General features: G+C 44.2%; 1 protein-coding gene across 1 annotated transcript in view; it reads left to right on the top strand.

Moving 5' to 3' along the window:
* Positions 1-414: 414 nt before the first annotated feature.
* LOC119788000 (tomoregulin-1-like) overlaps positions 415-14,533 on the top strand; it is a 48,833-nt gene continuing 34,714 nt past the window's right edge. The window contains exon 1 of the mRNA XM_038292108.1: positions 415-1,130. Within this exon, the coding sequence (XP_038148036.1) occupies positions 992-1,130 (139 nt within the window). The 5' untranslated portion in view covers positions 415-991. The remainder of the gene's footprint in view (positions 1,131-14,533) is intronic.

The raw sequence follows: 14,533 nt of genomic DNA, 5'->3' as shown, positions 1-14,533 counted from the left end.
GGTGTGACTAAATGAATGCAGATTGTTTTAAATTGTTTTTTCCTTTAGTAACTGGTAAACTGGGCATTTATTTTCACCTCTATTGTCCAAACTGTTCCTATTTGGTGTTTTAATGGTTTCTTTATTTGAATTGGAGATTTTTAAAAGCCTTCCTTACCCGCAGGAATAAGGAGCTAAATCTGCCCAGATTAACTCCAGATTAAAGACTCATTTTTTAAACTGGCTTTAAATTCTTGTTTTATGCTTATGATTTTAGTCTTTTTTATTTTTTGTAATGTTTTTATGTTTCTGTGAAGCCCCTGGCGTTGTTGTAAAGTGCTATATAGATAAACTTTGATGAGGCTGTTCTCTGTGGGGATGATTGTGGCGTATGTGTGTGTGCGTGGGGCTGTGGATCTTCTGTCTGTGGGAGTGGTCTCCTGCAGGTCACATGGTACGGGCCTTTGTTGATGTGATCCGGGGGAGAAAGACCAGGAGCCCAGAGAAAAAGGATAGAAAAGTCCCGTTTCTGCCCACCGATCGTTTCCGTCCAGGCTTCCCCGGCGCCCAGACGCTCCCGCCCGGCCTGGATGCTGCAGCTGCGGCCCCTCCGGAGCTCCACCTGGGTCTGTTGTTCCGCGGCGCCCCGCGGTCGCTTCTTGTGCCCGCCGGTTTGAGCAGCGGGGGCTGGGGGATGGAGGCTGTGTCCGGGCTGTGAGGTGTGGGGGTCGGTGTGTGTGCAGCCCCCCCTCCAGGCCCTCTGCTGCTTTGTTGTCCCTGGCTGTGCTTTAAAGCCCTCCTCCAGGCTTCCTGCAGCCTGCTTCTCCTGGAAACCCAGAGGACCTTTAGGGAAACGAATGGACACAAAGAGGATCTGAGGATTTCATTTAGACGCTGATCTTTTCTTCTTTTTGAAGAACATTCCTTCTTAACCTTTGAAACCAGTTTCTCTCAAACCTTCCCATTCATCCTTCAGTGGATCTCTCCTTACTCCTCCCTCTATCCGTCCATCATGGCTCCTGTGCTCCGGCTCTCCTGGTTCTGCTGCCTGCTGCTTCTGTTGGGTCTCCCCGCAGCTCGGAGCTCGTTCCCCCGGAGCGGTGGCGGCGGAAGCGCGGAATGCGGCCCCGGAAAGACCGCGGATTGTCCAGGTGAGACCCCCACCTCCACACACACCTGAGGCTGCAGGTCAGAGGTCACTGGATGCTGCCTTATTGTTGCTGTTTCCCGATCACGTGAGCCAGCTGTAGTCATCCCCCGGTTGTCATGACAACCAAGGCAGGTTCTGTTGTGTTTGTGGGGGACAGCAGCAGGTCAGTGATGCAGTCAGAGCCAGCAGATGTGTGTGACCGCTCCTCAGTTCAGGCCGGAGATCTGTCAGACCAGCATTCCCCATCAGACCAGCATACCCAATTAGACCAGCATTCCCCATCAGACCAGCATTCCCCATCAGACCAGCATTCCCCATCAGACCATCATTCCCTATCAGACCAGCATTCCCTATCAGACCAGCATACCCCATTAGACCAGCATTCCCCATCAGACCAGCATTCCCCATCAGACCAGCATACCCCATTAGACCAGCATACCCCATTAGACCAGCATTCCCCATCAGACCAGCATTCCCCATCAGACCAGCATACCCCATTAGACCAGCATTCCCCATCAGACCAGCATTCCCCATCAGACCAGCATTCCCTATCAGACCAGCATTCCCTATCAGACCAGCATTCCCTATCAGACCAGCATACCCCATTAGACCAGCATTCCCCATCAGACCAGCATTCCCCATCAGACCAGCATACCCCATTAGACCAGCATTCCCCATCAGACCAGCATTCCCCATCAGACCAGCATTCCCCATCAGACCAGCATACCCTATCAGACCAGCATACCCTATCAGACCAGCATTCCCAATTAGACCAGCATACCCCATCAGACCAGCATTCCCCATCAGACCAGCATACCCTATCAGATCAGCATACCCAATTAGACCAGCATACCTCACCAGACCAGCATACCCAATTAGACCAGCATACCCCATCAGATCAGCATACCCAATTAGACCAGCATACCTCACCAGACCAGCATACCCCATCAGATCAGCATACCCAATTAGACCAGCATTCCTCACCAGACCAGCATACCCAATTAGACCAGCATACCCCATCAGATTAGCATACCCAATTAGACCAGCATTCCTCACCAGACCAGCTACCCCATCAGATCAGCATACCCAATTAGACCAGCATACCTCACCAGACCAGCATACCCCATCAGATCAGCATACCCAATTAGACCAGCATACCCCATCAGATCAGCATACCCAATTAGACCAGCATTCCTCACCAGACCAGCATACCCAATTAGACCAGCATACCCCATCAGATCAGTATACCCAATTAGACCAGCATACCTCACCAGACCAGCATACCCCATCAGATCAGCATACCCAATTAGACCAGCATTCCTCACCAGACCAGCATACCCAATTAGACCAGCATTCCCCATCAGACCAGCATTCCCCATCAGACCAGCATTCCCCATCAGACCAGCATTCCCTATCAGACCAGCATTCCCTATCAGACCAGCATACCCCATTAGACCAGCATTCCCCATCAGACCAGCATTCCCCATCAGACCAGCATACCCCATTAGACCAGCATTCCCCATCAGACCAGCATTCCCTATCAGACCAGCATTCCCTATCAGACCAGCATTCCCTATCAGACCAGCATACCCCATTAGACCAGCATTCCCCATCAGACCAGCATTCCCCATCAGACCAGCATTCCCCATCAGACCAGCATTCCCTATCAGACCAGCATTCCCTATCAGACCAGCATACCCCATTAGACCAGCATTCCCCATCAGACCAGCATTCCCCATCAGACCAGCATTCCCTATCAGACCAGCATACCCTATCAGACCAGCATACCCAATTAGACCAGCATACCCCATCAGACCAGCATTCCCCATCAGACCAGCATACCCTATCAGATCAGCATACCCCATCAGATCAGCATACCCCATCAGATCAGCATACCCCATTAGACCAGCATACCCCATCAGATCAGCATACCCAATTAGACCAGCATACCCCATCAGATCAGCATACCCAATTAGACCAGCATACCTCACCAGACCAGCATACCCCATCAGACCAGCATACCCAATTAGACCAGCATACCCCATTAGACCGGCATACCCCATCAGATCAGTATACCCAATTAGACCAGCATACCCCATCAGATCAGCATACCCAATTAGACCAGCATACCTCACCAGACCAGCATACCCCATCAGATCAGCATACCCAATTAGACCAGCATTCCTCACCAGACCAGCATACCCAATTAGACCAGCATACCCCATCAGATTAGCATACCCAATTAGACCAGCATTCCTCACCAGACCAGCATACCCAATTAGACCAGCATACCCCATCAGATCAGCATACCCAATTAGACCAGCATTCCTCACCAGACCAGCATACCCAATTAGACCAGCATACCCCATCAGATCAGCATACCCAATTAGACCAGCATTCCTCACCAGACCAGCATACCCAATTAGACCAGCATACCCCATCAGATCAGCATACCCAATTAGACCAGCATTCCTCACCAGACCAGCATACCTCACCAGACCAGCATACCCCATCAGATCAGCATACCCAATTAGACCAGCATTCCTCACCAGACCAGCATACCCAATTAGACCAGCATACCCCATCAGATTAGCATACCCAATTAGACCAGCATTCCTCACCAGACCAGCATACCCAATTAGACCAGCATACCCCATCAGATCAGCATACCCAATTAGACCAGCATTCCTCACCAGACCAGCATACCCAATTAGACCAGCATACCCCATCAGATTAGCATACCCAATTAGACCAGCATTCCTCACCAGACCAGCATACCCAATTAGACCAGCATACCCCATCAGATCAGCATACCCAATTAGACCAGCATTCCTCACCAGACCAGCATACCCAATTAGACCAGCATACCCCATCAGATCAGCATACCCAATTAGACCAGCATTCCTCACCAGACCAGCATACCCAATTAGACCAGCATACCCCATCAGATTAGCATACCCAATTAGACCAGCATTCCTCACCAGACCAGCATACCCCATCAGATCAGCATACCCCATCAGATTAGCATACCCAATTAGACCAGCATACCCCATCAGATCAGCATACCCCATCAGATTAGCATACCCAATTAGACCAGCATACCCCATCAGATCAGCATACCCCATCAGATCAGCATACCCCATCAGATTAGCATACCCCATCAGACCAGCATACCCAATTAGACCAGCATACCCCATCAGATTAGCATACCCCTGACTGGACCGGAACAAAACGAGCCATCAGCTCCAGGGCTGGTCCGGGTCTGTAGCCGGCCGGGGACGGAGTGACCGAACCTGACCCGGTGATGGCCCAGTAAGGCTGATTTTGTAATCCCCCCCCCCCCCCGACGCTTTTTAGGTATGAAAAGTAGGACATGTCTGGGAAGAAGAGGACGTCTGGTCATCCTAGTTTATCCCTTTAGCTTTGTATGTAAAATAGGCTTTAAACCACCTCAACGGACGTGTACCGCTTCAGACATGTACATAAAAACTATTTAGTTACTTAGTTGTTGGGGTTTTTTGACTCATATGTCGTCTGTCAGCATGCCCCAGCTCATCTGTGGCTACAGGGTAGCTTTCCACCATCGTGTAGGTATATTTTAACAAAAGAAATTTGTGTTTTTTTTTTCATAACTAAAGAGATACCCACCCATCAAGGTAGGTTAAAGTCTATTTTCCATGCAAACCTGAAGGGATAAACATAAATCTGAGATCTTGCGCATGTGTATTGACTGTGGGTATGCTGGTCTGATGGGGTACGCTCATCTGACAGAACACCGGCTCTATTCTGGGTTTAATTACAGACTGGGAGGAACTGGGCGAGGCCGGACAGTTTTCTGTGACAGATTCATCAAACCGCAGCGCTGCACGCTCAGATTGATGGCTGCATGGCTGCAAACAGACAAGCGGGGCTCACACAGGCCCTCACAGCTTCATCCGACTGAACAGAGTGAAGGACAGGGAGTTAGACTAAAGATGTAGGGAGAAACGCTCTAATTTAGTAGGAGGAAGATCGGTGGTCTTCATCCAATCAGCATTTATTGACCATTGCATAAGAGAACAAAAGCACTCCTGTTTATGCCAGTGCTGCCTGTGAAGATTCAAGAGGCCTGGAAATCCTCAGCTTGGCTCTAATAAACACTATTTTATTGATGCTGCAGACTAACCCTTGAACTTAGGGCAGAGTTCCTTCCTTATCTGTATCTGGCTCCTGCTGGCTTCTGAAAACACTGCCCCTTAGAGAAGGTACAACACAAAGGTCTCGGTTATAAACCTGGCCTTGAAGCTGCAGCATGAAAGGTGAATAATATTTAAAGCTGTACAGAAACCAGGCTGTCTGCATGCATGTTGCAGTTAATGCAGATATGCCCTCGCCTCTTCTGCAGACACTCTGATGCACATCTCCAAAATTGTAGGTGACCGCAGACAGTGCTGCAGACAGGAGTCGTCTGAAGATGGACCAGCTAGAACAGGGGTCGACAACCTGTGGCCCTGGAGCCGCATGAGCCCTTGTGGCTCCCTGGAGCTTTTTCAAAACTTTTTTGAAAATCGATTTTTTTTTTTTTTATATATGGTGTGCAGGAGGTCAAACAAAAATTAATTTATGTTTTCCAATGCTGTAAACATTTGTATTATAAATAAATTTAAATTAATTGCGTCATAGCCATAGAGATCATTGGTCATAACTTGGAACCATCGTGGAGCGGTGCCAGGAAAACAAAGTGGTGGGTCTGTCTCGGAATATGAATCCCAAAGGGAAAAAGTAAAATAGTTGATAAGAAATGAGGATTTAAATAGACCAAATCATTTGTTTTTATTATCAATGCAGAAGGATTGCCTGCATTTTTGCTTTGTAATGAGAGGGTGTCAAAAAATAAAAATAAAAATTTGGAAAGGCATTTCCAGGGAAGGCTAAATCTGCAGCCCACCACCAAGCTGGGAGTGAGAGAAAAAGTGCGATTGCAGGATAAATTAGAGGAGCGCAAAGATAGGTTTAAGAAGTGGATTGCATTTCCAAACTCCACTACTGCTGCTAGTTTTGTTGCGAGGTTGGAAAACCGTCCACAGATCAAACAGGCAGCGCTTTGATGCAGGTATCTAAACTTTCTTCAATTTTTTCCCCAAATCCTAAAAATATTAATCAGACCAAGGAACGATGGTGACAGAGGATGTTGGATTTCAGGGTTAGAGAGCTCTGCTCTGATGTCACTTCCTGCTTGGTTCCTCATGATTCAATAAACTCCTCCTAACAGAAACATGTCCACCATAGAAAGATTTCTTTATTGTGTTTCTATAATTTCATCATTACAAGAAAACTTAAACCGCGCAGTGAAGGTGGTGAAGCGGCGCTCGGTGAAGAGGTGCGCGATGGGAGCATTCACTGTTCCTCCATCACCTCAGGCTACTATGTGACATTTGCTTCAGGATAAACATTTAATTGTAAATGCTTATTATATATTAAGCCCATATAGTCCTTTTCTATAGTGGGATAATACACTTAGAGCCCGTGTTGCTATATGAGGCTTATATAAGGCTTTTACATTTTTGTGGCTCCAGACAGATTATTATTTTTTTTTGGTCCAATATGACTCTTTGAGCAGTTTGGGTTGCCGACCCCTGAGCTAGAAGAGCGAGGTGCACGAGAACGTTGGGACCCTTTTTCCACCTGGATCCCCGCTCTTTTTGGCCCTCATGTCCCTCCGTTGTCGTACAAACTTGCCCCTTGGGTTTTTCCACTTCCTCACTGCTTTGACCGTACCTACACCCACAGCTAGTTCCTCATTGTCTCTCTTACATTGTGGCGTGGAATAATAGCGCAGACTTCAATATTGGGCATACATCAAAAATATCTGCATCATACCTGCGACACACTGCTGCGGGGAGTATAACCAGCCGTTGACTAGGGCTCGATGAGGAAGCTTCACCCACACTGACTACTGATGGTGGTCAGAGGTGGTGTCTCTGTGTATAGTTGCCTGGTTTCTGTCAGCGTGCCCCAGCACATCTGTAGCTACAGGGTAGCTCTCCACCATCAGTGTGGGAATATGTTAATGACTGAATGTTCTATGCTGCGTCTCCTTTGACTAGATAAATAGCTATATAATTACAGGTCATTTAAAAAGAGATACAAAAAAGCTACTTTACGTTTTGCCATTGCAGAGAAATATCAGCTTCAGCTTTGATCAGTTGCCTCTAAAATTCATCAGATTTACTGTAAACAGGATGAAGCATATAGTAATAAGATCAGTAGGATTCACTGAGGTTTTTATCCAATCTGAGCCGATAAAATATTTATTGGAGGACAGTATTAGCTGAGGTGTTAAACCGCCTGTTTAACCTTTTAACATCTTCTTTCTGTTTGGTCATATGAGCACAAATTTCTATAATTTGTTTGGATTGTATGCGGCAAGGCAAAACTAAGTGATGCATAAAGATGTATTAGTTTAAAATCTTTCCCATGTAATAATCAGTTTAGTGTAATTCATATCAATTGGCCTTTAGAGACCAGCTACTGACTTCTTATGACAGACTTTTCCTCACTGAAAATGTCTTCCTTAGCTCTATATTTTTTCAATAAATAAATGTAAATGTATTTATTTATGGCTTATAGTTCTGCAGTATATGGAACCTGTAAAAAAATGTAGACAGGAGTAAATAGTAAAGGAATGATCCACATGTTTGCCATCTCGGCAGCAGGCTGGGAAATATAAACAGCTTTTAATACTAAGATGACCTTCTGGTTCTGAGGTTGTTTTTTTCCTGTCTGATGAATTTATTCCCAGTTCTGGTTTTGGATCAGTTCCCTTATATTTAGAAACCAGCAGCCTTCAAAAAATGCTGAATCCAAACCAATACCAGAGCCTTTTAGAGGTCTCATATCTGAGCTGGAGGGTTTGTACGGTGGCTGAAAGAGCTCAAACCAAAGGAACCATCCAAACACCAACTGATAAGGTGCTATTAAAAATGAGTTAAATGAATACGGAGGCTTTGGGATGTAAGTTGTTAGTAGGTTGTTTAGGAGGATGGTTGGAGGTTGTGACTAGGGGGGCTGGTCAGAGCATTTTAGTGGAGCAGAGCGTGGAGCAAGCAGCGGAGCGGAAGAAATATGGTGGAGGGTAGAGCGATTTTCAATTCAAATGCGAGGATTTTGGTCAACTCCAGTTCGCTCCGATGTGGATAAAATAATCCTAAAAATGTACTCTAACTATACATAACAATACAGAGTGGGTTTACATAAAGTTATTGTTGTGGTTAGAGCCTGTTTTTGAAAATGGATCACATATGCATTATACACTATTATCTCATATCTCATTGGGGCAACATGAATGGAGCGAGGTTGTTATAATTTACCAGCTGTTAAATAAGACAGTACACATGTATTGGTCACATCATTAAATGAAACGCTGTGTGTCCCAGCGCCCTGGCATAATTACATGAAGGATAAATGTAAAAAAAAAAAGCCTCCTGAAAATTTGAGCGAGTGTGGAGCGATTTCGCCGGAGCGGCAGGAAAATTAAGATGAACGCAGAGCGGATTTTGAGTGGAGCTTCCTGGAACGACTTTGAGCGGCGGAGCGAATAAGCAAACATCCTCCTGAGTGGGAATAGCGCGGCGCTCCGCTTTATTCACAATGCTCTGGTGCTGGTGAAGGTTCTCAATCATCCACTCTCAGTTGGACTGACCAGGGGTGTTGGAAAAGTAATTGTTTTGACAATATATCGTGATTTTTGGCTGCCTGATATAATATCTATCTTTTAGTTCCTAGTATCGATTTTTTTTTAAAGCAAAACATTTTTATCTAAAACTAAGGAAAAGTGGGCTACCTTTGTACCGCCACTCTGGCAGGTGGCGCTGTGGAGCCTTTTTGCGGTGCGGTGCAGCACCATATCTGTAGTTGAGGCAGTCACAGTGAAAGACATAGACTGCAACATTGATACCAAAATAACTGAACGATCAATATCATCTTATGAACATATACAGAGGTTGCTTTTTTATCTATACATTCAATTTTGATATTGCAATATAGTGATAATATTGTATCGTGATCCAATTATCCTGACATGTGTCGTATCGCAACACCCATACCCAATACTCACTCCTAGTTGTGACTGTCTTTGTGTCTTTCCAGATCTGGATACATATTAAATATATAAAATAAATAATAAACGGAAAAATGTCTGTATTTCTGTTTTATTCCCAATTCCAAAATCTGAATTTAAAAAACGTCATTACCGTAATATGTGTTTTAATGATATCCTGTGTTGTTGATTTGCTGCATCAGAGGATTTTTGTGTCTTAGTGACTAAGAGTCAACAGATAAAAGCTTAATCGTGTAAAAATCCTAAGCGGAGCAGCTCTCTGCTCTTTAAGCCTCCAGATCGGAGCTGCCTGACACCAGTCCTCCATTAATGTGATCCTGCCTCTGATACCGACCCCCTCCTCCTCTATAAATGCATGTGTTCTCCAGGGAATCCAGGTCTAGATTGTCTTAGATCAGGGTTCACCAATCTACTGCCCCCTAGAGCCACATGAGGCATCCTTCAGCCTATTCTAAACATATCACCACTGACCAGTGAACCATGTCCAAAATGTTATTTTATTCCTTTATTCTCCTGTCTAACATGATGGTTTTAGCGAAGCTGGTGGATTATAGCTGTGCTGTAAAGCAGAATATTCCGCTGATTCCACCTAATTTTGGGTAATCCTTGCCTTTTTGCATACCCAAATGGAAAAACAAATAACTAAAGAACTTTAAGCCCAAATTAAATGTGTGATACATCATTTGAAAATAGTGTGACTAAAACACAGCCTAAACTGCATGCGTTCAAAGTTTTTTTTTTTATTAGTTGTTTTTTTACTAAAAAATAATTGGTCTCTTTTGAATAGCAGTAACAAAGACATGCTTGAGAATAAGCATGTTTCATATTATTGCATTTATTCTGCATCATGTCAACCTCAACTGCAGAAAATTTTAGACTTCCAAGTATAACAGTTCAAGAAATATGGGACTTTTAACTTCTGGAGTCACCAGCATCTCCCAATGTGCCTAATTATTCCAGATTGTGCTTATTGCTTTTTTTTTACTGCACAAAATCACACTGGAGCATTTTAATGGCCACAAAAAAAAATTTCCCAATTTTTTTACATCTTTACTGAGCCCCTCTGATGACATGGTCAAAAAAATTTTTTAATTGTGGCCACGAAGTAGTATTTCGTGGCTACGCAATAAGTATAACGTGCGCACGAAATACTACTTCGTGCCCACGCAATAAGTTTATCGTGCGCACGAAATACTTATTAATAATATTAATATCATCATTCCTGGACAACTGGGTAAGCAAATCGAGCGTGCCTTCTCTAAGGTCTAGGGCGCGCTCGATTTGCTTACCCAGTCGGTCTCCGCCAGTCACATGACATTTGTTGCTAAGGCGCCATTTTAGGTGGAAAAGGCGTAGTGTAAACAACCGCAGCATAGCTAAACGAGGGACTAAAGGCCAGTTTACATAGCAGCCTTTCCAAGATAAGTCATTACAGTTAACATAAGCCTGAAAACAGGGGCGGATTTATTGATATTATTAATAAGTATTTCGTGCGCACGTTAAACTTATTTTTTGACCATGTCATCAGAGGGGCTCCGTACATCTTAGTGTCTAACAGTGTGGAATGATCCAGGATCTGCCTCTCTGCTGTTACGCCCTGCTATATATCCGGGCTGCATTATTCAAATTAGCCATGTTTAGCCTCGTTATAAAGGTAATTTCATTCGCTAGAGAGCCAACCATTGCGCGTGGATATAACCAATAGCAGCCAGACTTTATGAGCCATAATATGAGGGGAGTCATGCGTAAAAACAGCAGCTGAGAAGGAGCGCTTTGGCGCTTCGACAGCTGTCCCGGTGTAGGTACCAGATCTGCTCGGGGACTTGCCCCTTCTTATGACGTCATCATATGGCAACTCCACTCAGACAAACTATGTTGAACTCGTTTCTTAAGGATCAAATCTCTTTTGGAGTTTGAACAGATTATTACCTTTATTTGCTATTATTTTAAATTTCACTGGCAATCTTAAGAAGCTGAAAGTAGTAAACAACCATTGTCAGTCTTGAAGGAAATTACTGCTTTTTAAGACAGACTAACTCTTTTTTTTTTTATTCTTTTTATTAAGATCTAAGGCCAGGGGAGGAGAAATGGAACATCCCAAAAGAATGACTTTCATAGAGATTTTAGATGAAGAGAACAACAGTTATTCTACCTCTAGAAAACGAACGGTTGTTGTTGATACGAATTCAAAAGTAGTGTAGCTTAATGTGGCTAACCGACAGTGCTAAAAGAGGCTAACCTATTAGCTACTGAGCACAGATAGCTTCAGCGCTACCTAACTCCCCCCTTTATATCATGGTCCTACCGTTACTTTGTTCACCATAAACAGATTTTTTTCAGTTTTGTTTTCGATCAGGTAAAACTTAATAGTTCATTAGACACGCTAACGGATACTGCGCGATGTTATTATCCATGTCTGGGCAGCCACTATGTATTACTTCATGTGGCGACATTCAGCCAATCATGTAGCGTAACGTCACTGGCATGAAGCACGACCTGAGCAGATCTGGTACCTACACCGGTGTCAAATATCAAATTGGAATGGGTGGGGACAATTTTGTGTTGTAGGCTAGAAGGTGAGGAAAATAAACATACCCAACATTGAGCGGATTTATCTGCGTAGCCTATGGTAATTAGCAAGATGGTTAGCATTAGCTATAAGAATAGAAATTTTTCTGATGGCAGAAAACGGACATTATGTGGCAATTTTCTCATCATGGAATGTTTTTATTACAAATATGCTGGATTGATTTTAATCTGTAGAGCCTTATGGACGAGTGGCGTATAAACAATTGAAGATTTGATTTGTAATATGACGTCTCAGCTCCTTTGTTTTACCATGCTGCTATATCTGTGTTAATTGTGCTTCGGTGCTCGCCGTGTCCATAATATGAACTTGGTGGTTGAATTGTGGAGAATATATCTTGGTAAAAATTTTACCACATTTTTTTTTTCTGCGTTTCCAAGTTGTTAGGTGGAAATATATGAAACCACTCGCAAGTGGATTTTATGATGTTAAAGGCTCATCTGCTACATTTCTAGATAGAGCAGGTTTCCATCAAGCTCCTGAGGTTGAATCCAGCTGTGGTCTCTTAAGAACACACATTAAAGCCAAGTCAAGCTTTTGATGGCATATGGGAAGAGTATAAAAAAAATTTATGGAAACTTCTAGTCTGGGAAAGTTTGAAATTGAAGATTTTTAACCTGCATTTAGTTATTTTTTTTAAGAAGGCCTCAATTTGACAAAAAAATAGAAAGGAAATTCTCAGATTGAACCATTTAAGCTTCTCAGATCAACAACAGCTGGACAGAACAAACTGTTGGTTCGACCTAAGTAAAGAAGTCCTGGGTCTTCAGGAGTAATGAACACCCTGACTTTTTGCTCCTGTGGTTCTTTCTCTCAGCAGCAGAACCCCGACTGCTTTCAGATGTTTCTGCTCTTAAAAACGCCACCAAATGCTCTGAGGTATTTTTAGTTCTTCCCCAGTTTGCACGGTTCAGCAGATGAGGGAAACTTTCCTCTGAGTTTGGCTTTGATGAAGCTTCTCTGATCTAAATGTAGAAACGTGGAGCTAAAATAACCAAGTTCAGGCTGTGTGACGGAGGCTGGATGTTTCTGAGCTGCTACAGAGACGACGTCCTTAACAGATGTTCCCTAAAAGTACCTTAGATTTTAAGCTGGTTTGGTTTGAGATGAAGAACATCAGGAATGATTTGTTGTGGTGAAAAAAGAGGAGAAAAATCAAAAGCTTTAACCATCTGAGACGTGTGTCTGTGCAAATTAATCTGAGTCATGATAAAAAAACAGTGATTAGCCCATTTTACACTACCCTTTTGAAACTGTGCCGAGATCGGTCCGATCACGGTAACTGAGATATATATTGTGTCGTTTTTGGGACGCAAAACTGACCCGGACTGTGCCATAAACAACTAAACCACGCTAAATTTGTACTAGTTCATTCATGTCATCTCCTTACAGTCAGCATTCGTAATCATGAAATTTCAGACATTCATAAAAATATTAACTTCCCTACCGTGTGACACGATTTCCAGTGATGGTTCTGCTTACCAGTGTGATGCGTCTATAACTCCTGATTAGATTATCGTTTATCCGCTTCCCAAAAGTGACTCTGTTAAGTAAATTCACCAAAGGCTGCCTTCTTGGCCTGACTCTACAAAAACAATGAAATATCACAAATACAACCAAACTTCCTGAATGTTGCGTGCGCCACCATGTTGATTTGCTTGTTTCCGTCTAGACAGATCGCCACTAGGAGGAGAGGAACTGCTCTAGCGTGGTGTGTAATCGGTCGTAAGGAACCGAGCTTTGCACGGTTGACTGGTCCAAGCTCGGCAGGGATCGGTTTTCAGAGGGCAGTGTAAATAGGGCTTAAGATTGAAACCAGTTTCTTTTACTCCATTTTTCTGAAAGACTCAGATTTAAACACTATTTGTTGTGGATTTATGACTTTAAGGAGACATTCAATTTCACTAAATCACCAAGAACCATATACCGTATTTTCACGACTATAAGGCGCACTTAAACGTCTTTTTTTTTTCCTCAAAATGTGCGGTGCGCCCTATGGTGCGGTGCGCCCTATGTGTGTTGTAACTGCGACTTTTGAGACCACCTCATTGAGGAGATGATGAAAGAGTGGCTGAATGTAAGGAGACCAGGTGTTTTTTTTCCACTCATCACCATCGCTGTTAATATGTGACTCCATGCGTGCCCATCTCACAGCTGATGTGAAAAACATGGGGAAACAAATTAACGCTGTGCTCGCTGTTCAACCGCTCGACATCGGTGTGAACCGGACCCAGCAGGTGCAGCAGAAGCAGCGAGTTTACATGCAAAGTCAATGGTTGACGCGCGTATAGGTGCAGCAAAAGGTCCTGCAGCGCGTTTTGAGCTGCAGGAGCGTTTAAGCCAACGCGCTGCTGCTGCTGCTGCTCGACATGGAAAAATTGAAGTTTTGCTGCTGGACGCGCCGCATCAACCAATCAGAGAAGCTGATCTGGGAGCTGACAGCGAGACAGACACAGCGCTCTGATGACATTAACGCAAATGAAAAAGGCTGGAGATGATGAAAGGCAGGTGTATGTGAGGAGACCAAGTGCTTTTTTCCACGCATCACCATCGCTGCGTGCCCATCTCACAGCCGATGTGAAAAAAAGGTGAATCAAATGGACGCTGTGCTCGCCGTTATCCCGGGGGTCTGACAAAGGAACTTCAACCGCTCGACATCGGTGTGAAGCGGCCGTTCAAAGTAAGGCTGCGAGCGGCGTGGGAGCGATGGATGACAGAC

The sequence above is a fragment of the Cyprinodon tularosa genome, unplaced genomic scaffold (genome assembly GCF_016077235.1).
Source record: "Cyprinodon tularosa strain WSP-4 unplaced genomic scaffold, ASM1607723v1 ctg308, whole genome shotgun sequence".
NCBI classification, from domain to species: Eukaryota; Metazoa; Chordata; class Actinopteri; order Cyprinodontiformes; family Cyprinodontidae; genus Cyprinodon; species Cyprinodon tularosa.
Note: the sequence above shows the minus strand (reverse complement) of the source record. Positions and strands in the feature narration are given on the sequence as shown.